The sequence below is a fragment of the Juglans regia genome, chromosome 11 (assembly GCF_001411555.2).
Source record: "Juglans regia cultivar Chandler chromosome 11, Walnut 2.0, whole genome shotgun sequence".
NCBI classification, from domain to species: domain Eukaryota; kingdom Viridiplantae; phylum Streptophyta; class Magnoliopsida; order Fagales; family Juglandaceae; genus Juglans; species Juglans regia.
In genome coordinates, this window is record NC_049911.1 from 36,475,195 (window position 1) to 36,501,636 (window position 26,442).

The 26,442-nt window shown below is 35.7% G+C and overlaps 3 protein-coding genes across 3 annotated transcripts; all 3 read right to left on the reverse strand.

Annotated features, from left to right (window-relative positions):
* Positions 1 to 81: 81 nt before the first annotated feature.
* On the reverse strand, positions 82 to 8,928 carry LOC109005217 (3-hydroxyisobutyryl-CoA hydrolase-like protein 2, mitochondrial). Its single transcript, XM_018984033.2, has 14 exons — positions 8,498 to 8,928; positions 8,225 to 8,305; positions 8,027 to 8,095; positions 7,429 to 7,492; positions 6,606 to 6,685; positions 6,254 to 6,337; positions 5,685 to 5,769; positions 3,031 to 3,116; positions 2,822 to 2,943; positions 1,890 to 1,950; positions 1,335 to 1,433; positions 1,156 to 1,257; positions 490 to 531; positions 82 to 375 (listed from the first exon to the last, which is right to left on the reverse strand). The coding sequence occupies exons 1-14, from the start codon at positions 8,627 to 8,629 to the stop codon at positions 256 to 258; spliced, it is 1,227 nt and encodes a 408-aa protein (XP_018839578.1). The 5' UTR covers positions 8,630 to 8,928; the 3' UTR covers positions 82 to 255.
* Positions 8,929 to 9,681: 753 nt separating this feature from the next.
* On the reverse strand, positions 9,682 to 13,786 carry LOC109005216 (phospholipase D Z-like). The gene is made up of 7 exons (XM_018984032.2): positions 13,534 to 13,786; positions 13,209 to 13,413; positions 12,888 to 13,089; positions 12,311 to 12,504; positions 11,459 to 11,612; positions 10,654 to 10,818; positions 9,682 to 10,362 (listed from the first exon to the last, which is right to left on the reverse strand). Exons 1-7 carry the CDS (start codon positions 13,688 to 13,690, stop codon positions 9,901 to 9,903), a joined length of 1,539 nt encoding a protein of 512 aa, XP_018839577.2. The 5' UTR covers positions 13,691 to 13,786; the 3' UTR covers positions 9,682 to 9,900.
* A 709-nt stretch (positions 13,787 to 14,495) lies between these two features.
* On the reverse strand, positions 14,496 to 20,938 carry LOC109005214 (BTB/POZ domain-containing protein NPY1). The gene is made up of 4 exons (XM_018984030.2): positions 20,051 to 20,938; positions 17,971 to 18,040; positions 15,870 to 17,045; positions 14,496 to 15,299 (listed from the first exon to the last, which is right to left on the reverse strand). The coding sequence occupies exons 1-4, from the start codon at positions 20,110 to 20,112 to the stop codon at positions 14,757 to 14,759; spliced, it is 1,851 nt and encodes a 616-aa protein (XP_018839575.1). The 5' UTR covers positions 20,113 to 20,938; the 3' UTR covers positions 14,496 to 14,756.
* Positions 20,939 to 26,442: the final 5,504 nt, after the last annotated feature.

Sequence of the window (26,442 nt, forward strand, 5' to 3'; positions counted from 1 at the left end):
TTTTAATTAAAAGTGATGTAGAATGCCATTGGAAACGAGTTCTACTCCATGGAACATGAATAACACGTTCCCACCAAAAAATAACGACCATGAAAGTTTCAGATGATGGCTATTTGCAACAATGAATTGAAACATTATTTCTAGGAAAACCATGAGATGGTTAAATTATTTTGAAATTAACCAACAAGGCAGACAATCATGTTACAAATTCAATATTTATGCATACATCTCACGTAAAAACTTATTAAAAACATCTCACATAAAAGGTTCTCGCAGTGCCGTTGGCAGCTCCAGCTCAGGCTCAAACTCATTAAGCTGAGAGAAGTAGCAGTCAACCATGTCTTTTGACACTTCCGCTAAGCTTGGGGGGTCCCACTGCATATTGGCAATAAACAAAACAATCCACACAGTCGCTTGAATTGCAAAAAAGAAGAAGAAAAAGAAAATTGGCAATTACGATTAAGTTATGGACAAGGCAAGATCAGATACCTTTGGGGCAAAATCCTTGTCTATCAATCGTGACCGAACACCCTACAGCCGTATGAAAAGGAGTAACATGAGTTTATTGATAGGTAATAAAATTTCAAAATATAAAGCAAGAAGGCATATACAAGTGTGCGTGTGCATGCAAGAAGTCAGCTATCTAGAATTAGAGAATGATTTTTTGATATAAGAAAATCATAAAAAAGTCGGTCCACTAAAGTCTATAGAGGCTGTACAAAGGCAAGGAGTATTAAAAATAGAGTTTGACTTCTTTCTGCAACTGCTCATGATTCTCAAATCCTGTCATTCCCCTCCATATACACCATAGTAAGTAGGAACCATCTTCCGCAATGGTAATTCGTGGGCTTCCTCCTAGCTCTTTTCTAAGAACAGAAAAGGTCCAATCCAACATGTCAGAAGAGGTCTTAACTGCCAAATATTTTTCCAAATAGGGGAATTGTTATCCTGCAGGATGAGGGCCTTATAGAAAGAGCAAAAACAGCTAAACATCTCTTTCTTAGAAAGGACACTTTTTTTTTTATCAGTCCATCTTGGAAAGGACACATAGAAGCTTACTTTCGCTTCCTCATCCCAAACTGGTGAAATACATTAGATTATATAATGTAGTGAAGGGGTCATAAAAACTTCACATAAAATTAGTTAAGCCCATACCTCACAAAAGTCATGTGAAACCCGTTCAGAAACTCCGTTAAGGGATATCCGGTACTCTCGAGCAAGACATTGAGGAAGAGATTGAAATCTACCTTCGCGTATCTATATGCAAAGGAAAAAGTCAAGATATGTAGTGTTAAAGCAACTTAAAGGTTGCTTTAAAGGAGCAAGCGACTCACAGATCGTAAAGTAATTTTTAAGCTTAACGGGGAGGCTTCTCTTAGTTTTTTTAGGGCCATTTTACACCATTCATCATGAGACTCAGCTGCCTCCTTTTCCTGAGCAAATTGTTACAAAGAAAATATACAATCAATAAGAATCTTAACAATGACTTAATACAAATTGTGGCCCCTTATATCTTGATACAAAGTCAACTCTTGCTTTCCACCAGCATGTAGCCAAAGTACCTAAGAGCATAATTACTTTAAAGGAGTTCATCATAAATTTATAGTGGAGAGTAGGAAAAAGTAAATGAATATAATCAGTGTGAACAGTCAATAATTTCTGAGAGTAGACACAACAGAGTATTTTCTTTTACAGAAACTCCAGCAGGCAGAGAGAAAAAGTAAAAGGAAATGCTCTTTACAAATATAGCCTCAACCACCAGCTAATTTTGCTGGGCCTTTTGCTTATAAGAAAATGCCAAGCCTTATAAATTATGAGGTTGTATAACTTTCCTAAATATTCCATTATAAACTCCATCAAGTATCAAGTCAACATAATTTTATGCTTACCAACGCATCAATAATTTCCTCAATTGTATCATGGCTGAAACATCCATCAATGGTGTCAATCCTGAGTCAACATAAAAACAGGAGCAAATAAATTAACAGATGAATATGGACCAGTGCTGCAACATCTACTTCTACAACAGATCGTCTAAAGTTTAATATTCCAGGCATACCAGAACTATAAAAACTGAAATGAATGTATACAGATAAGGGCCATCACAAGCAATTTATTGCTTTGACCATCAATTCTCGCACATCAAATTTAAATGTTTCAATTTCTATACCTTCCATCCATCAACACAAATGTTACATTAGATTATGAGTACTGCTACATCCACTAATAAATTACACAAAAGCAATCTCACAAATTGATGTGAGTTCATTTGATCCGTTAGAACTACTTTACAATAAAAGTAGCTTTATAATTTGACTAGTCATATCAAGCCACATCAATTTGTGCGATTATTTTTGTGTAATCTCTTTGTGGCTAAAGTATTTTCCTTAGATTATAACCTTGCCTCATCAGCTTTCCATTAGTCCTGTATGCAATTCAACTCATAGTTGATGGATGTGGAACAGCATTGCCCTCTTTTTATGGTACAAACTTAGATATTTTGAAATGAGAAATGATTTGTACAAGCCCCAAATAGACAAGCCCCATACAAGCACTTGTAAAAAAGTGGACCCCACCTTAAAAAAGTGTAAGAAAAACTATTCTTTATTAGTGAGACTCATTGTTTTACAAAAGGCTTGTATAGGGCTTGTCTATTTGGGACTTGTATCTAACATTACTCTTTTGAAATTTGAGAAGAAAAAAAAAAAATACTAGGCAAAATTTTAAAGACCAAAATAAAGGATTTCTACACAACCATAATGGACAAGAACCATGAAAAACCCTTGGAAAAAAAACTAAGATACAGTCGACAGAGCATTACTTGTGAAGAATGCTTGTCCTTTCGGGATAGACAAGGTCACCATATTGTGCAAGGGATGTTTCTATAACAGAAGGATCATCGGTCATCAATTTACCAAGGCGTTCCTCAATCCAAGAAAGTCTCTGCCATAAAGAACTGATTAGTATCAGCTATCAATAATAAATAACAAAAACACAAACTGAAATGACATAAAATGAGCGGAAACAAACCGCATGTAGTGAATAGTGTGTAGCAAGGCCACATGCGATCATTTCTACACCGTGAAGCTTGTCTCCTGTAAGTGCTAAGTATTCCCCTGTGAGCAATCAGTTAAGGGTAATGTAATAAATATTTAAGAATTCAAAATAGTTCAAATACTACTAGTGATTTAGCAGTTCACAGAAATCATGTGAGCCCTAAACAACAATTTCTAGCCATAGTAAGTTAGAGGAGAGACCCACAACAGTAAAAGCAAGAGAGAGAACCCTAAACACCCAGACCCGCCGCCACCCCTCCCCCACCCTAGCCGGCGTGTGGCATCTCACCACCGCAACAGACTTGGTCGAAGGGCCCCGGCACTGCCGCTGAGGTTCGGCTGGTGCCGGTCCTCCCTCCGGCGACCGGATTTCGCAGCTTCTGTCTCGATTTTCGTCGTCTATGTAGTCCTTATGAGCCGTCTGTCGACGTCGTATGTCCATGTCTCTACCTCAGTCTCCGGCGTCCCTCTTCGTCTCTCCGTAGTCTGCCTCTGTCGCCGAAACCAGATCTGTCTGTCTCCCTACATAAACACCGCCACCCTCTCCCACTCTAGAACGGCGAGTGACCCCTCACTGCCGGCATAGATAAGGTCGACGGGCACCGGCGACTCCGCCGAGGGCCTTCCGACGATAACCCCCCTCTATGGCAACCAGGTTTTTTTCGCAAAAACCGACTTGGATGAAACTATGTTGTTTTACTTTAAGCAGATGAAGTTGGAGCAGTAGGGAGCAGTGGACACAGAGGGATTTGAAAATGACGACGTGTGATGTGGACTCATCTCAGTCGGAATGCGAGAGGTGGTTGAAAGTGAAATAAAAAACTTTTGCTTTTACGAAAGAGGGAAGAAATAATTTTCGTATTTCTAAACGTAGCAAAATGATGGCTAAGTTCATATGTCTAGGGGGGATGACAGCTTCATGGGTGGCTAAGGGGATTGAGGATTGCTCAGAACTTATCTGTCATGAAGGTTTCTTCAAAGAGTTAAGGATGGGCAATGGAGTTTTTATCATTCAACATCATGCTAACACAAGGGGTAGCTTTCTGCAACTCTCATAATTCTGGAATGGAAGGAGGAAATGATTGTTGGTGATTCTGGAGGGCGCTAATGGCATTGGATGGAAAGGCTTTCTGCAGTCTATTCGAAGAGTTACTGGGGAGTTTGGAAAAACAGTGGGAAGGTCGTCCTCAGTCAAAGGTGCTTCGTACGTTGCGGTGTTGAGGTCATTGGCGGGTAGTCATGTCGAGAACAGCTCGGCCGCAGAAGGAAAGAGTAAGGCAATTGTAGGAGACAAAGGCCGTCAGGTGACATTGGGAGAGGTGGAGGGGGTCTTGTGGGATGTCAAACCTCAATTGAAGGGAGTTATGGAGTATGTGAGAGATTTGATGATTAAAGTGGATAAGGGACTGGACTTAGTCGTGGGTTTTGGCGGTGGGCCGAGCATGGAGGGGGAGGGGGGGGGGAGATCCTTTGGGTTTGAAGGCCACAAATGTGCCGGCAAAGGGCGTTTTAACGCCGTCACAGATAGGGTCGTTGGACGCTGGCATCTTTGTCCATGCCAGTGTCACTATGCCTCCTGAGGGAGCTGTAGGACCTCAATCACCATATGCAGATGGGGTTGGTACTTCTGTCCAGGGTTCATCCTTAGTTGAAGACAGAGGACCCTAGAGGGTCTCAAATATTTTGGAAGCAACAGTTAAACCTCTTTTGGAAGATGCAAACGGGGTTACAAAAGGTAGTGCTTCCCCTTCCTGTGCTACGGAGGGAACAGTAGGGCCAGACAAAGCGACACGACAAGGATCGTTGGGGGGTGGTGCAAAGTCAAGCAATGTTGACGGAGGGGAGAAACCTGTAATGGTGGCAGAAACAATGGACACTAGCGGTTTGTCGTTAGTGCCTCATGTGGGGGAAGGTTTGGAATCGGGAGTACAGTTGGGTACGGTGGCTGGAGATAATGTCATTCTCTTGGTTTCTATCCCTTCGTTAAACGATATAGCAGATTCACCATCAGATTGAGTTTTGAATAAAGTTAACGGACTTCAGCAAATCCTGGGGCTTTCATATGGAGAACAGGGAGAATATGAAGATTAATTTAAAGCTCTGCTCACTGCGATTGAGGCGAGTCACGCGCTTGAAACCAAATCACATTTTAAGAAAAGCAGGGAGTTAAAGAGTCTTCTATGTTCAATCAACTACGATGTTAAGGGAGGTGGCTCAAGTCAAGGGAAGAATAAAGGGAGGGCATTGTGAAGACGATCTCGTTGTGGGATGTTCGGGTAGAGGATTAGTTTTATGGAAACAAGGGGTTGGGTTGGGGTTGGGGTTGGGGAGGTGTGTCCAATTCAGGCTTTGTGTATTTTGGGTAGGTTTCATGGGATTTTTGGGCCATTAGGGGCTCTCTTGTATGGGTTAGATGTTTTCTTGTATACGTCCAGTGAACTTGGTTATTCTATTGATTTATATATATATATATATAATATTTTTACTTATATATAAAAAAAAAAAAAAAAAAAATCCTGTGAATTCAAATAATCTGTCATGGTGTTTTAGCATGTGTTCATTGGAAGTAAGACATATTGCAGACTGAGGTAACTTTGACTGTAGAGGAAATATAAAAAAATATGTTACCCAAATAGCCGGGTAGACGAGAAAGATAAAAGGAAGCCCCTGCATCAGGATGGAAACCCATTTGAGTCTCTGGATTAGAGAAAACCTGCAATTTTCATGCATGGGTTAGAAATTTTTATCGTATACATATACTTTACAAAAAATGGTGATTATACAACCATAAATATAGCACACTAGACAGTAATAGTTCAAAAAAAATGCAGACTGAGATGATCTTTGTTTGCAGAGGAAATATCAACAAATGGATTTAGGGATCGATGTTTCCCTCACTTGGATATTCTACAGGCAAAGGGGAATTACTAAATGATCCCTATCAGCATCACAAAAGCAAACATATTTATTCTGTCTGGGAACAGAGAACACATTCTCATGCAATCAAGAGCATAACCTTTTCATCTCATCAAAAGGTTAAGGCTATATGATTGCTTTATTGGTAAAGATTTTATTTTAAAGTGCTTCACTTCAAGGATATTTTTACAGTTTATACAAAAACAGGAGGATATTGACATCTCAAACAAAAATCTAGTAGTAACAATTCAATTCAGCAGGCAATAGCAGCAGCTACATACAGTCTTATCAGTTACCAAACGGAACATTCCTGGAAGTGAAATTCCAGCACCACCTCCCATAGTGATACCATCCAAGATAGCCACCTGTATAGATGTCAATTAAAAGACAATCAGTGGCCCCATATAACAAATGATTAATTAAAGTAGGTTATACATTTGTTTTTTTCTTTTTGGAGAAAAAGCCTAATTTCGAACCAAATGAACAAGTAAAACCACAAGCCTGCTACCATCCGCCATGTGAACATCAAAATAAGATAGGTAATTTACGAGTAAAAAAGCATGCATCCTAGATAAGATTGGTCATTCACCAAAATATTCTGAAATCTCAACTTCAAAAGGATCGAATACTCACTTGTGGCTTCAAATATGTTGCTTGAAGATATACCAACTTATATAATGTCTCAAAAAACTTTTTACACTCCTCAACATTCCCTGCAGATAATCAAAATTACTTAATTTGTAGAAACCATGAGGTTAACAACTGCTTCCAGACCAGAGGCAGTGTATGGAAAAATTTAAAATAAAGAATGTGATAAGACACCAAAAACACATCATGCATAGCCTTGCTGCCTAACCGATCCCCCCCCCCCCCCCCCCAAAAAAAAAAAAAAAAACCAAAAACAACCTGTGGAGAACATCTTCATAACATCACCACTGATTTGCTAAGCGCTAATAGCCAGGCCATGAAAATACACACACATACACGATGAATATTCCATTAGTCGATTGTAATAGACTTTAATGCCATGAACGTACATGATTTCCTTGTATCTTTAGACACTCATGCATAGGTGTTGCTCTTGTATATGTCCCGTGTACTTGGCTTCACCTATTTTAATAAAATTCTTATTTATTGATCAAAAAGAATATTAGATTATAATTAGAACAACCTCTAAATCGAAAATAATAATAGCATTTGGCTTGATTACTGATCCAGTTACACGATGGACTTTATGACCAGACCAAATAGGAATTTTTCAGCTATATAATGCAAATGTTCACACCAACACCAAATAAAGACCCAATATAGGTGGAATGGCTTAAATCTGCAGTTATGAAAAATCAAATTGATTCCAGAACCCATAGTTAGAATGGCTGGATTCTGTGAAAAAAAAAAATATTTCGAGCTGATATCTTGAACAGGCAAAAAACAAGAACAAGGACATCATACATACCTTCACTGATTAAATGATAGAGGTTACCAACATCTGCCCCGGAACAGAATGCCCTGCCACTACCCTTCAAACAATTCAAGATAGCAGCTCAGACACCAAGGATGAACAAATTTGAAGCATTAAGGGCATGTTTAATTCCAAGTTAAAAAGCCTTCCGATAATAAAATGATCAATTAGGTACAGAAAACAGGTTTTGAAACCCATTTACACTAAAGAGTTCCACGAAAATTATTCCAAAAATGACCATCCTAAAGCAGCTTACCAAGCATTCGTGTTTATATTCTATTTAGCTAGACAATAGAGAATGCAACATGTTCACAAAATCACAGACCGTCTACATTCTGAATACGATCCTTTTTTCGTTGTTGTGGTTGTTTATTTTTGTTGTTGTTCCCTTATCCTACGTTTAATAAGTTTTTTCGGGCCTTTCCACACCTCATGCCTTGTCATGTGACATCGGCCATTCTCAGTGTATTCACTGGCAATTCTCAACATAGTCAGCGAACTTGTAAGGTATGTTATTGAAAATAAAGTTAAACATACCCCATAATAATTGAAGAAGAAATAAGGTATGGGTAAACGGAAAACAACGCAATACCTTCATCAAGACAAAGCCGATATCCGGGTTTTCTTCCCATGATTCATATAATCTCTTAAGCCGAGCGGCCTATGAAAGAAAAAAAAACTCCAATTCACAATTTTACTAAATGGGTATGAACCGAATAAACAAAATGAGCCAACAGCCACGAAGAGAGAGTGATGGTAAATGGGAGAAATATAACAGATCAAACAAAACCATTGAATTGGTGAGAGCATTGAGAGCAGAAGGTCTGTTGAGAATGGCAGCTCTTGACTTGGCTCTTCCTTCAACTAAAACCTGAAAAATGAATCTTTTTGAGAGTAATAAAACAAAAACCGCATATCCCCGATTCATCTTAGAAACAAAATGAACAAATTTTATACATAAAGAGAGAGAGCATAGACATACACATCTCTAAAACTGACTTCATCTTAGCAACTAAAAAATACGAGAGAGAGAGAGAGAGAGAGAGAGAGGGTTACGAGTGACCTGGTCTTGGAGATCATCGTTTTGCTCGTAGCTTGGTAGAGCAGAAAAGCCTCTATGCTCTGAGAGATAGCGAGGGCCGACTCTCTGAAACGAACTCCTCGTCAATGCCACCAAAGCTTTCAAACTATGCATCTTCCACTCTCTCTCTCTCTCTCTCTCTCTCTCCGACTGTGTGCGCTGTTCTTTTGTTTCTCTTTTCTACAGTCTCTGATTCTCAGACTTCATCTCTCAAATGGGGAGAACTCTCGTGTTTGTGTGCATGAGTTAAGAGTGACGGCCCAAAAATCGCGTCTTATTCAATGCTAGTTTGGAGGGGAACGGAAGGGAAGTGCGAGAAAAACATTTTCCCTGGGACGGTAACACTTTCCTTGTCTTCTGTCTCTCTCTACTCTCTAGGGCTTACAACTTTCAAGTGCTCGCCCAAGTCAGTCTTCGTTGTGAGCCGTGACTTGTTTCATGGTCCGTCTTAAATGACCCGACCCGACCCCATGTTTATGTGCTTTCTACGTGTAATTTAATTTTTGAGTCTATCAATCGGTAAAGATAAGCAATAAAGAATAAAGTATCGTTTGGATAGTGTGTTAAAATTAAATGAATTGAGATAAAATTTATAAATTAAAAGTTAAATAAATATTATTAAAATATTATTTTTTAATATTATTATTATTTTAAAAATTGAAAAAATTGAATTGTTTATTATATTTTGTGTAAGAATTTAAAAAAATTATAATGATGTGATAAGATAAAATGAGATAAAATATTTTACTATCCAAACGGGCCTAATGCTATTCAAAACGCCACTCAATCAAAAAATAAATACAACAAAGAAATAATAAGAGCGGCTTTCTCGTCTCTCTTACCAAAAGTATTACAATTTATGCATATAACATTCATCTCTTATTATTTTAAAAACATATTATTTTTTTAATAATAAAAAATATCAATTAAGATAGTTATAATGATATGAAATTTAATGCGGTAAAATATAGCAAAATGATATTTGCAATTCTGGTCTGCACAAGTTTGACGCACTCCCTTTAAAAAAATAGATAAATTTGAGAGTTTGACACAAAAATATTAATTTTTTTAATGATGGATGTCATTTTTTTTTAAAGTGAATATCGCGAGATTTGCACATCTTATAACTGTATCTAGTATTACTCTAAAGAATATAACAAGAGCACTGTACCAACCATGCAAACTCCAAAAGATTTCAAAGCAGTTCCACAGTTGTTACTGCAGTCCTTTCCCCAGGTGTTGGGTTCTGAAATGAAATGGTTTCCAAGCTTTTTAACATTTCCACATAAAGCACATGCAGTCAGCTCATTTAATACACAGTTTGTTTCAAGCTCTCTCATTTACTGATTTGGAATTTGCACAAACCAATAAGTTCAAACTACGACTCAGCTTGAATAAAATTGACCATCCTGATCTATCTCTTCAACTGGAACAGCATATGGCGAATTCCAGTCAGCCTCAAAGACAAGTTGAAGTTGCGAAACAATGGCAGGGTTGTATGTTCCAAAACTTACACCAGATGTTGTATAAAAGTAATCCCAAATAAGATTGCTTGTACCAATGTGGGCTCGCGCATCACTAACTGCATACTTTCCATGGTTTACTCTGCTATATCCAGGGTAAATATTTCCCGTACTAGTTCCATTCTGAGTGGCAGGTCCGGTCAAATTAAAACCCGGAACCATATAGTACTTGATCTCAACTTTTCCAGAGCATCTGTTGTACTTTGAAGAGGAGCAGAGAACATTGGAGTAGAGGAGAGACTTCAGATACTGATCAGTGCCGTTGATAAAATGTGCCCAGTATGCTACCAATATCTTCACTGTTGCATGCTTGGAGAAGACCACCTAGTAATTCATAAACTTTTGTCAGACTATGAAATACAGGAATGTTGAAGGTTCTTATAGAAGATAATATCGATGTTGATAATGTTTTATGGGCAAGGCAGACCCGAGTTTTATGGTGTTCACATAAAGGATAAGAAACCAGCCCCTAAAGATGCACCCATAAACCTCTCTTGAGTATGAAGTTAGCAAAACCCTTGGTTATTAAAAAGTGGTCAATGCTCATTTGCCACCTAGTTGTAACTAGAAGCATCAAAATATTTCAAGAATATAAGCAGTGGCAGAGAAAGTTACCTCTGATACTGCAGAGGAAAGGGATGACCAATAAACTGTTGGCTTCAAATATTGGGACTGACCAAGCCAGTCCATGGTACTAATTCTAACAGTTCCTCCACTTCCTACAGATTTTATTGTATCTACCCATGCCTGTTGGTCAGCCTGGTATCTGCCAAATGATAGCTGCCAACCACAAATGGCAACAGAATTAAAGCATAAAACAGAAAATACTTCAAAAATGCTAAAACATGCACGGCCAGAAAAGGCAAGGATAAATTATTTTAAAGGCAAGCTGCTAGTGTAGATAGCCTCAACTTCTAATAAAATCCCACCCTCGAATTTTCTACATCATCTAGATGTTCTCCAAGTTTCACCTATCAACGTTTAGTTATGAGGTCCTTGAAATCACCCGAAAATAGTTTCATTTTATTTCCAGTCTTCCCAGAATCTGACACAACTCTATTATTTACTTAAAGTATTTTTCTATAACTACTTATAATAAAAATTATGTTTCCAATACTCATCATTTGTTGACTGGTAATCAAAGTTTCACTAAAAATTCAAAAGACGAAGCCCAAGTAATGGACATTAGGTAGCATACAAGGGAAACACCTAATTATCTAGAATTCATCATTTGATCAAATGAGTTGGAAAATCACATATACAATAGAATCCCAAATGATACCATTTCAGTTCTAGCAATTTCTTGTAAAAGTTCCGTTCCAAATGATGAGGTAATATCTTAATTTAATTAAACAGGAAATCTCTTGTAAAACAGAACAAAAGCCATATCACCAACAAAATTTTAGGAATTCCCTCTTACCTCTGGAGGAGCGAAAGATAGATAGCTGGATTCAGGCCGCAAAGTTGAATGACTGTGCCCAGGAGTCTGAATTGATATTTTAAACATATAAGGGTCGGACAGTATAGGATATCCTGCTACATGGGGAATCCTCACAAATTGAGGAAGAGGTGACCTGTGATCTCATAACTATAAACAGTTAGTTGCCATCAGATTTGACCATGTAAAAGGAGAGAATATAGGGGGGAGATACAGGGGGCAATGAAAGTGGGTCAATATGGCTGCAGTGGGCATATTAAGCTAGATGATCAGCCTCATGTAAAAGAACCATACTAACAGCTGCAGAAAATAAGCTTTCTGAGTGAATGATTAGATCGTAATAGAAAAGAAAAGGTGAAATACTGAAATACTCAGAAAATTAAAAGGGCTAAAACAAGCTTGTTTAAAACTTAACTAATTTCTTGTTCTAGTGCCCATTCATTATATCTAAGTTCCTGCGAATCAAGATTAACGCACACCTTTTTTTTTATTGGTAAATAAGATTTTATTGATCGTAGGACTAGGCAAAAGCCCAAGTACACGGGTCATATACAAGAGCAACAACTAGGAGAAAGCACACCTATAAGAGAAATTTTATTACTGGTCCAATAGGTTTGAGGCCACCATCCAAAAGGGACCACCCCAAGTTTCAACAAAAAATATACTGATTGAACACCAAAATATCAACACACACAAGGAATTTCCGAGACAAGTAATACCCCGAAGCATGAGCGCAAATACCTTTGATGAGAAACTATTTAGACAACACATGACTACAAGTTTTGAAACCTTAACTCGAGTGAAGTTGCTTCTCAGAATAAGCCATTGGCATACCTGCAACTTTCTTTAGAATCAAGAAAACGTGACCAGCATGGAACTTTTCTATTGGTCTGCCATTGTTGATCAGACACTGTTTTGGTGTAAGCCGAGGAATTGAGATATGCAAGCTTCCACAGGTTGTCAAAGTAAACCTCAACCTTCTTTGCAATTTTTGGACAACCAACAAGATAAATACCAACTTCCTTCACCTATAACCACACAATAATTATTGATACAGAACACCTCATAAAATGGTTCAGCTAAAAAACAAACATGCTGAAACAATTAGATGAGTGAACTTTACAGATGATCGGATACATATGGCTTTTAGCTCAAGATACTTAGGAGCCTATGGGTTTAAGTTTATGGACTAATTGATAATTTATCATGGTATTGTACCGAATAGGCATGAGTTCAGACCTATCAACTCTCTATTCTCTTTTATCCACGTGCTGGATTCATTTCATGAAAGGGAATATTAGAATAACGGTTTAGTGATTAAATTCATCATTTTCTATACTTTTGGAACAAGTGGTAACGCCTTATTCCATAGATGACAAGATAAGCATGTATATTCTGTCAGAATACATGCCTGCGTGAGGGACTTCCAGTCATTATTTGCGGATCCGATATATACATCTCGACGATTCGATATCCACACTTTTGTATGTACTATGCCAGACCCATACCATTCACCCAGTAACAAGGTCACATTCTCCACGTTCGGCCTTCCTGAAGCAAGGTTAGATGGTTCTGTGGTATAGTCGGGATAAACTCCCGAGTGTGACAGTAGCCTACAGAGTAATCGGTTTCATGTACAAATTATTCTACTAACCGATACATAATTTGAACTGAAATAGATTAAGATGATATAATAAAATGTTGATCAAGCAGACAGAATTGAACAATGTACCTGATACTAACATTGCGATCAGCGGCGTCCTGGAGGGCTTTATAAACACTAGAACCTTCATGGGCACCAAATCTCAGCATGTCTGCTTTCGAGTATCCGTAATCGCCAGAACGAGGATCTTCGGGGTGGGCATTCAGCTGCCAGTACTGAGCTATCACGTCCAGTCTCTGGGTAGAGTTCCAGGCCAACCACCGGAAGACATCCCCTATCACCAACCATCACATCCCAAAATTCGCTTCAAGTTTTTTTGTTTTGGTGGGATTTCTCAGCTAAAAAACCGAGGGAGTGAGGAAGAGAAAGCATGTAGAGAGTAGAAAAGAGTTACCGGTGGAGAGGACGCCGGGGACACGAGGGAGGTGGGGCATGTCGGTGGGGATTGATTGGGCGAGCCACGCTTTGCATCCCGGCGAAGATTCGGAGTGAGATGGGAGAGAAAGAGAGGTTGACAGGAAGATGAGTAGAACGATGGTGCTTACTTCCATCTCTGTATAAGATCATCCGCTCTTCCGCTGAATAATATATTTGGCTCCCAACCAAATCTGCAAGTAAATTAGAGGTACCGTTGACATTTTCAAAATGAAGTTTTGCTACATAAAAATTCACACATATATATACTATTTAAAAATATATAATTTTATTTTTTTATCTTTATATTTTATATTTTAATTTAATATGAAATATGAGAATAAAAAAATAATATTATATATTTTTAAATGATGTATAGAGTGTAGAAGCTTATATCTAAAATTTTTCTTCTAAATGAATAATGCTAAATGAGAAATGATAGGTAGAATTCTCATCATCTTATTATAAAATTCTCATTGATGTAATATTCGATAATTAAAAATTATTTATTATATTTTACTTATAAATTAATCATTTAATATTATATTATTAGATTATAAAAGAATGATAAAAAAAATAAATAATGAATAGATTTATTGTTTCAAAATAGATGTTATAATTATACATTTACCCTTTACTTCCTATTATATTTTCTCTTTAGACAAATTTGTTTATTCTAATAAAGTAATTCATATTATATAATAATATTTTCACTGAATTTAATTTAATTAATAAAAAAAATACATTCTAACCACAAGAAATTATTTTTATTGAAAAACAGATAAAAATAAAAGAGATGGTAGGGTTGAAATGCAGCTGGAAAACGAATGGCCCAGGTTTGTTTCGTGTCCCAAAGCTGAACACCAATTTGTCGCGTGGAAGTAATCGTTAGTAATTATTGTCTGGTTGCCCAAAAACATTAGGATCGTAAATGGTCAAAAAGGAGAGAGAAAAAGGACGGACTTTTACAGTGTAAAATAACCTTAGAATTTGGAACCGCAGAGGAGGCTACAAAGAAAGAAAAGGAACCAAAAAAGACTCATTACAATTTTTACGTGCGTTATAACCAATTTCTGAATAATATTTTGCACCCTGATGCTAGAGAGTTCAAACCCATCACCCGCTATAACAAAACCAACCTACCATTTTTTTACACTTAGACATAAAGCAGCCTGAATATTATACTTCACCGAGTTTAGTCCCCTAGGAGATTGAGTGCCTCCTGTGTCTTGAGGATGAACCAGAGGATTTGGTGTCTCCAGGAACCATTGAAGTTGGGCTCTGAGAGCTCCCAGACGTGTCAGAGCTCTTGTTATCTCCATGCCCTTTACCAACTGCCCACAGTTTATCGAATATTCTCCTCGATCGCGATGGCAGCAACTGCATGCCGCTTCTGCTGTTTTTGCTGCCCTTAGAAAGTTTCCCCTTGTTTCCGAATTCCTCATCTTTTATCCTCATTTTACTCATCTGCTTCTTAAGGGTTCTACCGTTTTCAGCTGCTTCTGTCCTCTCACATTCTTCATCCGTTGTATTTGTCATGGAACGTGAAGTATCGCAGGAATTGTTGTTAATAGGTCGAACACCAGCAGATGTTCTAACCTGCTCAAAAAAGAGAACTTGTACAACTGTCCGAAGTGGGAGGCGCTCGTTCTGTGCAGCATGCATGGATGCATCCATTGTCAGTTTCTTGACATCCATAAGTCCACATATCTTCTTCCTTTCAACTTTTGTCAAACTAGGATGCTCCTGAAACACAATGATCTATCAGAACTTCATACAAGTAATGCCTTCCTTATCCAGATACACAAATTCTAAATCACGAAATCATTGACAAGATAACAACAACATAGCAATAAGGAAAATATCATAAATCTAACGAAAGATTATAAAATAACAGAGCTGCTCAGTAAGAGCAAAGTAATCCTGGGATTGGTTTGTGTGGCTCTCCCACTTGAAATCAGGAAACCCCAACAAGCATTGGCCAAGTTTAAACTTGGTGGCCAACCACAGGTATTAACCAATGATTTACTTGCAACATGGGCAATAAGGGGGGCCACACGTGCACAGGGATTAGTCAAGTGCCAAAGGACTTGGGGACAACTCATTATCCAAAACAAAACAAAACAAAACAAAATACAATCAAGTCATCTCAGTCTTACAAGATTGCCAAATGCTGGTCTTATAATATTGCTCATGTTGTAAACACAGTGGATGAAGCAGTGAAACTGTTCCTTTGTGCATATCGGGCTCAATTCCTATTCTGGTAAAGTTGAAAAGATGCGCAAAATTACAATGCACGGCATAATAAGATCCTACCTTCAGATAGATGTCAATGGCTTTGTATAATCCATCATGAATAGGTCTTGCTGATCCAGGAATCATCTGAGCTAAATCAATAAAACTAGAGAGCGTGAGATTTCGATCACGTGCAATTTCCGCTACATACCCATCAATTAGTCTACCAACATTCAACAGGGATCCAAGTTCCAAGACAAAATTCTCAGCCCCCTTCTCACTCTTCTCAACATCCACATCCCGGTTAAACTTGTCATGAATCAAAAATTGATTTAAAATGCATTGCACCAACTCAACATCATATACAGTAATTTGGGGAGACCGAGCCGGGATCAATAAATCTTTGACAGAAGCTTCGTGCAACTTCAGGCTGATCCTATTCATCAAATTTTCCCTCGTTGACTCATCTGCTCCAACCAAAATTGCAACTTTTAGCAATTTCAGTAAGAAACTAGATGAACAACCCACACCTTTGTCAGATGGCAATAAGCAAATGATTGTTTCTACCAAAGATTTGTTCCTCCAGGCATGAGCATCAGAAACCAACGCATCAACAGAATCTGGCAACCACCTAACTGCATACGTTTTAAGTGCTTCCCCAATTACAGTACCATCCATTCTTCCCTTCGATTTCACAGTAATCATTACTCGCTTGTAAAGATCAATGTCCAGCTCACATATATCTTCAACCCACCAATCCTTTGGAACAGACTCCATTTTCTCTGGGAACTTCACTCCATCCTCAACAAATCTATCAGGATCCGCTAATTTCCGATTATATGTGTAGGACCAAGAGATGTTTGCTGGGTCCACAGAAGTTTTAGAGGCAATGGAATCTATACATCTTCCAAGAATTTTCAGATCCTCAGACCAGGGCAGAAGAGATTTGGTTGTTTGAAGAACAATAATGGAATCTTTCCAGCTGCGGAAGATACTTGAGTTGAGAAATACCTCAATCTTAAATATTAAGTTTCCTCTATCAACATCCTCTGACATATCGAGGTACTCAGCTGCACAACGTGCAGCCACAACATTGTATGCATTGAGGGTGACCGTCATTCCGTAGCAGAATTTTGCACAAATTTCAAAGGCCTTTGGCCCACCAGGAAAATCAGCTATATGAATTTCATCTTCGTTCTCCTCATTGGCCTTCAATAGTAGTTTCTGCAGGCAATTGCTCTTGGACAAGAGAGGGAACTGAAATAGAGTCACAGTATCAGAAAACTGGCATAAACCAAATAACTGGGCAAAAAAAGCATTTCTTTTATTTATGCCACTACATTAAATATTTTTTTTGATAAGTATGCCACTACATTAAATATGTAAAGCAGAATATGCATCTTCCATACTCGTAACGACGCAATGTATATGTAAGGAAATAATAACTATTTATTACCTAGAAAATTTTAGTAGTCCTTAAGACAAGGGACAAAATAGTTGCAAGACAAAACATGGTCCAAGAAAATGCAGCATGACAAGAGGGCAACCTCAACCAACCATTACAGCAATATAAAAAGTCTGAATTTAAAAGCTTCCTGTTCTTAAAGCACAAATCATATGCCACTGGCCCACCAACCTTTTATTAAAACTAATTTTTGCGTTTCTGCTAATTTTATAATTATTCTGATTATTGTTGCTTTGGTAAAACTTTTGACTAAATAAAATGGCCTACTTTACCCAAAAATAAAAAATAATATATCCTAAAAAGAAAAAATAAATATTTATGCTATTCCTTTCACAATAAGGATTACGTGCATTTCAGTTAATGTCGGAAACACACTTTAGATACCTTTCCTGTGTGAACACCAAACTTCAATCTTGCAAATGATCAAATTCGTGACCAAAACAAATTGTACGAAGCCACCCATAGTAAATACTCTAAATCAAGTTAGACTAGTTCCACTTCATTCACAAAGTTCATATGCATAAAGGATAGCCTTATTGCTTCTCCAAGAATGTCTCGGATGTTAGTTACATGAAAGGTCAGTGGTTTGGCCTAATTTTATATGTTGTCACCGAAGGATGACCAATTTAATATAAATAAGGCAACAAAACAATTCAACCAGTCAAGAATGTAAATGTCCAACTCACTAGAGGTAAAAGTATAACAAGCAGGCCATACCTTGTGAAGGTAAAACTTTACTTCCCCAACATTTATGATGGCATCCGTTGCCAATTCAGACGACACATACCTGCATGAAGTACAACATTGGTATGCTATGCCAATAAAGAGGAAACAATGAAGTTGAAGGGGGCAATGGAATATATAAGATGGCCTCTCAAGGTTTATACCTGGAATTTAAAATACAAACAACAATAATAACAACAGGAATTGTCTCTGGTGCTTTTGATAGTTCTGTAGTTAACCTTGTTCTGTGCACAAAACTAATGACAAAATGACTATGCAAAATTTGGTCCTATTGACTGCACAACCGGATCGGCTATGTTGTCCAGCAGCTTGTAATGTATAGAAACCTTTAGGTTATGTTGAGCGAAGTTTCATAGATTTTTTTTTTTAAATAAATTTATGTGAGGTTCAATCCGTACATGGTAATTCCGTACAATGTCTAAAATGGACTATTCGCTACCGTATGAGTGTTTCCATATCAATGTTTTGGAACTTTTGATTCCCTGAAGACCATAAAGCCAGCCTTCAATTGCAAGAAGACATCCTTAAGGTATTTATTTGTACTAGAAGGGTGGATGCAACCTCGATTAGAAAACTTTGGATTGCTACCACTCACAAACTCAATACCTTTTTCATCCACCCTTAAATCTAGAGAACATAACTTAATGTGTACTGAGAGCTAGTTATCCAAAAATGATTAACGAACTGAACCCAGTTTAAAGACACGTCCTAAAATGATAGTGAGATCAATATTGAGTGCTAAGACTCCATATTCCAAATATCAGGCCCGATGGGGAATATAAGACCTTTCTACAAAGTTCCATACATCAGATTCAGGTCAATGCATAAGTAGATGAACAGAACAGATTTATCTTGTGTCTACATACAAACATCAAGAAAACCTCTCCAGCATCTAAAAGCCAAAATCACAAACAAAATCAACGTTTGGGACACAGACCACATTGGTCAGATGACAAACATATATTGTGAAATCATTGCTCTAAGCATTTAAATGTGAGATGAACAAAAAGCTCTGAAACTACATTTTAAGGGCATAGGAACACTTCAAATCTCAACTAATCTATAACAGCATCCTGATCTACAAAGCACAGTGTCAATAGAACTCACCCGCAATTACCACAACAATATACAGCCAAAGAAACATGCAACTTGCATCATGGCATGTGACCTCTTAATTAAATTAATTACACATAAAAAAAAAAAAATAGTGCACATGCAAGGAGTTGCAAAATCACACTATCCAAAAACGATATTACAGCAAGAGGGCTAAATTAGTGACCGTCAAACAATCGATCTAAGGTTTAACTTGTCCTCTGGCCTGTTTGAAGTGTAATATGAAAAATCCAAAACTACTTGTGGGATCACTATTTAGAACTTTTATCAGGGTAAATGATTGGTGGAATAACGTCATTCTAAAAAGCAAGAACCTGCCCAAATTGATGATTAAAGAACTTTGGCATCCCATATGAACAGAAAATTTCTCGAAAAGAAGACAATTCAATCCGCGAAACCCACCCACCCGGGAATAAAAAAAAAAACTCTTTTATTCCCTTTTTCTTTCCTTCCAAGTGATAGTATTCGTAATATATCCCACATTTTTTTGTGTTAAGCCTGAAACTTTTTATTTCTTGAATTATTTTTTTAAGTTATTTCTTGAATTATTTTTTATAAGTTATTTCTTGAATTATTATCAAAAGGCATAGTTGATTTTAGGATTTTCAATCCCGGATAGAAATGTATACCTAACAATATTTCTTTCCATGGATCGTTACCTAACAGTATTTCACTTTACATATAAATCTCGAAATTAAAAGTGTAGGTTTCCTTATAAATTTGCCGTTGCGACAAAAAAACACGACCCAATACCTAATTCGCCGGAAAGAAAACCTTAGACCCGGGAATAAAAGCCATGCTTAGATAGGATGTATAACGTTAACATCAAACTCAAAGTAGAACAAATTCAAAGGAAAAAAGAAAAAAACAGAGAACGCGGAAAAAAGTCCATGGATTTAAAAAATTTCTAGAATAAATGACAAGAGGGCAAACCCCTCACCTGACAGTTTTCCCTTCCGCTTGAAATGCATCAGGCTTCGAACCCAATTTCATAAACTTCATGACCACAAATCACAAGGAAACGTCCGGCCTTTTCACACAAAACTACGCCTTTACTTGCAGCAAAGCTGCCCGCGCTCAAAACCCCGACTTTGTCTATCTGAAATGACGGATTATAAAACAAACCCAGGAAAATGAACCAAAATCCCAGTCTAGAAATGGTGGTCCTTCAGACTTTCTCTAGATAAAAACTTCACGCCTCGAATAGCCCATGAACACCTGACCGAGCAGTCCCATCCCTTAGACCACCGCCTCGGTCTCTTCGACCTGTTCCCATCGGTTTCCAGGCTCTATGACGAAGTAGATGACGCTTGAAGAGAGAGAAAATGAGAGAATGAAATGAATATGATAGAGCAAGAAAAATCCAAGAGAGGAAATATGAGTGATTGTAAGCAGTGACCAAACACGGAGAATAGGAGAGTTTTTAATGAAGTCTCTCCCACTCTCTCTCCTAGAGTTTATAAATTCTCGCCGCCTCTGCTTTAAATCTTTATGATCCGCTCAAGATCTTTTCTATCTTTTTTTTTTTTTTCTTTTGGCGCAAATCTCAATGACTCTCTTTCCGTCTCTGAGGCTCTGACGCAGTTGTCTCTCCAAGCACTCTGAATCTTGCAGTAGGCAAAGAAAGAAGGAGAAATTAAGGAAGAAAATATCTAAAAGAAAAACAAACGGGGTTTGTGGGTTGGTAGGTGCCGGCGTGAGTATATATATGCGTGGGCGTAGTGTGCAGTGAGGTTTAAGTATGGCAAGTATGGGACTGTGTTTTACAGGGTGGGTGGCTCAGAGCCTCAGAGTCAGAGAGGCACTCTTAAAAAAGGTGCTTTTCTCTGCCGTTAAAGCACGCCAGCCCCTTTCTTTTTTTTCTCACCTTTCTCCCCTTCTTTCTCCATCTATTTCCATGTCTACCACTCTCAAAGTACATTGTTTTGGACCACAACCAAAAAAAAAACTGAAGCCTCGAAACGTGGTTTATTTTAGTCCCAGTTCATCATAATGGAGCATTGAATATAGGATTCATAATATAATAGGTTTTGTGTCAATTTGAGAACCCAAAATCTCAGGAGCATGTGGTTGAAATGATGTCCACAGATATGAATCTATTCCCACATAATTTATCCCTTGATACTAAAGTACGAAGCTTCGGTCCTTTTCTTTTCTTTCAGCTAGATCTGAGCAAAAGAAAGAAATATACTCCTACCAAGGACTTTACGACAAGGTATTTTTTATCTGGATCCAATGTACACATCTTGTTTCTGACATTGGTATAAGAAGCTGTCCAGAGAAAGATAATGAACTTGAAAAAGAGAAGATAGAGGGTAACGAAGATTGAGAAAAATGCAGCTGTGTTATGGACCTTGGTATAAGAAGCTAGCCATTCATGCTGATGCAGAACTGACTTTTGCTATCCCTTCCCCTTCGGCCTAAAATGGAATTAAAATAAACAGTCACAGCCAGCCAGCAAAAGTCATAAATTTCTACATCCTAATTTGAAGATCATATCCTCTCGGTACTTGTTTCCTTGCGTTGAGATTTCTCATGTGTATCGAGTCGTTATTGTTTCTTGCAGGGTTAACAGTCTGTCGCATGGTTTGACTTTGGAGTATCCTAAGGTTGGTGGGGAGTAGGCAAGGGGCAGTGCTCTTAATTGGCAACAGAGGTAGTCAGGTTTAGCTGGTTTACTTAACAAATGCACAACCACAATTCACAGCGTTTAATGTAATGTAAAGGTTACCAGAATGTCATTCGTTTTTCTTCTAACGGTCACACCCAGACATTACTGATTGTAAATTTGTAATCGGTCCATTTATGAGTAAATTTTTAGATAAAAAATTTAAGCCCATTTGTTTCTCAGATCGAGAAGACAGACCGATTAAAAGAAAATTTAAAATCATATTTTTGTCCAACTATACAAAATAATAATAATAATAATAATCCAAATTCTTTCTATTTTTAAATATCAACTATTTAATTTTATTTACACATTTTATTCTTGAAAATAACTAAATCAAAATTATCAAAATTATCCATAACCATCCATAAAAAATAACAATTATCAAAATAAAGTTAAAAATAAAAAATAGAGAAAAAGAAATTGAAAAACATAATATCATCCATACTTCAAATAAAAAATTATATATATACTTCTGTCTGTCTGGCCTGTCTAGTATAAAAAAATCATACATTGGGACCAAATTGAAAAATAAAAATTCTAAGATTATATATACTGAGACGGACCAATATACTAGTCTGGTCAATTCAAACTGAACCCATTCGATACGGTCAAGTTTTACGATTTAGACTGATAAATTTACTCTCCTAAAAATTACCATTCTCATTTTTTAAAAAAGATATATAAATAATTAAGAAAACATAATAAAACTATAAAACAAAATCACCCCTCAGCCAGAACGCAGTTAACCTTCTTGAATGATTTAAGCACGTAGTGATAAGTCAAATTGACCAACCTTGACTTGTATGCCAACCAAGTCTCTGATCTTTGCCTAAGCTATTTGGAACACTGTTACTGGGGTCAAATTGGTCCACGGAATTTAATTTCCCGGTACTTTCCTAAGCTATTTATTACTGTTCAACTTTAGGGTAAAGGTAAACTCGTTGAATAAATATGACATCTAAACTAAATTACATACCATACCAATTTTGGCCAAAAATTCTATTCATTTTGTGTCAAAACGAGCCTATACATATGCAACGTCGTTGTCGTTGTTCATGTCCAATCAAACTCCGTCTGCAAAATTTACCTTTTTTTTTTTTTTTTTGTCCTTTCTAAAACACAGTAGCCAGTGCATGGATTACTTATCGGATAATCCAACGCAAAGTTCTTAGCATAATGTAGATATGCACCCATGATAGTTTTAGTATATGACCAATGGACACAATTGAAGAAATTTACCAACTTTTTGTATTCCAAGTTTAATTCCAGTTTTATCTCTCATATGTACTTGTGAGTTGTGAGTAATGCGACACTTTTTGTTTGCTCTTCCAAATAAAAAGAAAAATACTACAAATATAAAGAATTTATATAAAAATAGACCCATAAAGTATTATGACTTCATATGATCCATTAGAATTATTTTATGATAAAAATAAATTTACAGTTTAACTTATCACATTAAATCACTTTATTTTATAAATTTATTTTTTTATAGCTAAAATATTTCTCAAAATAAAAACTTATTTATTTCTAATATTAAAAGTATACTCAAACACACCCTTGATATCAACTAATTATGTTATACAGATATTATGTTCTAGATGTTACCAAGAAAATATGGAAACAAAAATTAAAGGCAGATAAGCAAGTCAAAACGATATTTTTCCCTAGTTCAATTATTCAGGATAAATTATATTTATAATCGTGAAATATGTAAGCATGGTGCAATCAATTATTTTGAAAAAGTATGTAAATAAGGAGTACGCATGAAATAAAACTAATTTTTTAATTATTAATTCAATTATTTTTTAAAATAATTACGTAACGCTTACACATTTCATAACTATATATAATATTACTATTTATTTAGAAATTGAATATCAAGGTCGTGCCCTTTGACTTGGTCAATATATGGCTAGTTAGCTTGACAAACAAAATAGGGGTGCAAAATTAAGGCCTTATTTACTAACACGAATCATTTTATTTGATTTTATCATTATAATTTTTTAAAAAATTTTACATAAAATATAATTTTTAAAAATTAAAATTAAAAATTATATTTTAATAATATTTTATTTAATTTATATATTTTTATCTCATCTCATTTGATCTATATAATCAAACGAGGCTAATGATCTATAAAGTTAAGCTTTTAAGTAATTACTCAATTGGATAGATTAATTATAATGGTTGGTTGGTAGGTTGATGGCTTATCGTATCCTACAATATCATATTGGACCACAAACTGTCTTTAATTATACATTACATCATTCGTATGGATATGTTATCGTGCATATAATTAATAGTCGAGCAATTTCATTCATTAACTTACGACTTTGGACCACAAACAAAAAAGTTCAGTCTCGAGGAGCATGCAAAGCTAAAAAAGCTGTATATTGAATCATTGATTATTATTGGGCATCGTTTCCAATACCTCCATGCAAGTTGTAGCATGATCAAGATTAAAGAAGAGGCATATTCATATATTACAAATTTATGAATTTTTTGAATTTACTCATTATTTAAATACAGAAATTAAAAAACTATATTCAACTATTTTTTTTAATTTTATAATAATTTTTTATAATTAATTTTCTTTTATTTTTCAAAACTCATATATGTTAACTAAATTTATTTTTCTGCTATATATTATATATAATATAGAATTCCGAGATAAGTGTCCAAGCATCCTTGTATCAAAATTTCAAAAGCTCTGAAAATAAATAAAAACTCAGTCAACTTGACGGTGTCAGAAAGATATGAAAGCCATACTAAAGGCAAAGCCATAACACTTTTCTCTGCAACTTCATTGTTTAATGGTTGGAATAGTATTAGGGTCGGGATGCATGCAGCACGGTCCCAGAGCTACACATGATGTTGAAGGCGGCGTAACGAAAGTGTAGGGGACCTTAGGCAGTACATGCATGACTCACATAGACCACATTATTCGAAAAAATTCGCTTTCACGTTGAGTTTCAGACGCCAAGTCCTTTATCCCATTAATTACAGCTACCACCTCATCATAGTTAGTCCCCTTAGCTACTTATGGTCCTAATCTAGCTATACAGACAAATAATTAAATTAATGTATGCACATATATATATATACTAGCGGTTGGGTAATGTGCGAGGCACATTTGCCCAGTTAAAAAATAATTTATTTTGTAAAATATAAATATGTTTTGGATTAAAAAAAAGAAAACGTAATCATAAGTAAAATAAGTAATATATAGAGAATTTTTTTATGAACTCAATTTCTGTACCTAACAAGTGAAAATAGATGTGGAGAATTTTTGTGACAGTGATAGTACTTCACTGCATAAATCGAAGCAATCCAACCGAAGAAAAAAAAATAAGAAGTGGTAAAATGAAGGGTTGGATTTAAATCTTAAAAATTTTAATGTACCAGCAGCAGCCTCGTCTTTCAAAAAACAACACACGTAGACATCATATCCTTAGATATGATTTGAATCGATGTATTAATAGTAGTGACATGGTTTGTGAATAGTAATATATAAAATTATTTGGATTAAGATGTTTTATTTGATTGTAGAAAATGAGAGAAAAAAAGTTAAAATAAAAATATTATAAAAGTTAAAATATTATTGGAATATAATTTTTTAATGTAGTTTTTGTTTTAAATTTAAAAAATTTATATTTAAGAAAATTGTAATGATTAGATTAACAAATAAAAAAATATTTTATATTTAAATAATATATTAAAAAATATATAAAAGTTTCTGAAAACCTAAGAATCTATTAATCTCTTCCTCGAACTCAATAATTTTGTTTGAGAAGAGATAGATTGTCAATTCCCTCCTGATCCAATGATGTTGTAAATTTTTTATTTTTTTAAAAATGTTTATAATGATTAAAAAAATACATGAAAAAAAGAAAAGAAAAATAAAAAAATGAAATACATATTCATGACATATTTTCAGGTTACTTTTTTATTAGTTGTAGCAGTTCTCTTTAGTTAATTAAGAATATTATCATATTTAAATTATGTTAAAATTCTAATTATTTATATAGTTATACTTTTTTAAAAATATTTAACAAAATTTCATTATTTATTTAATGATGAAATATTAGTATTTTATAAATGGCTTGGTTATTTTGAAATTAGTGGTACTTGTGTAAAATCCTGTATGGCGTAAGATTTTCTAATTGATAAAAGAAAAGCACGTTTGCCACATCTGTCAAATTGAAGAAAAAAATAAAGTGTAATTTCAAATATTAAAATAGTCTAATGTATAAGAATAAAATTATTATTTATTTATGTTCATCATTTATTATGAAATTTAAATTATATTAAAAATTCAAATTAATTAGATAGTTTTTTTCTCTTAAAAATGTACAGTAAAATTTCATCATTTATTTAATGATAAAAAATTAGTATTGTATAAATTAAAGTTGATTTTTAGTGTATGATATAATAAACAGTAATAGGATATGCGAAAAAAACATGCGAAGAAAAAAAAAACAACTTCTTTATTGATCATTTAAAACTTAAAAATCAATATTTTTTCCACTTTTTCTTTCTTCCTCTCTCTCATTCCCTATGCACGATTGCGGTATTACGTCGCACATTGGCATTCACACGAATAAAAAAAAAAAAAATCTTTACTGTTCATCGTTCATCATACAGTTGATGAATAGTAA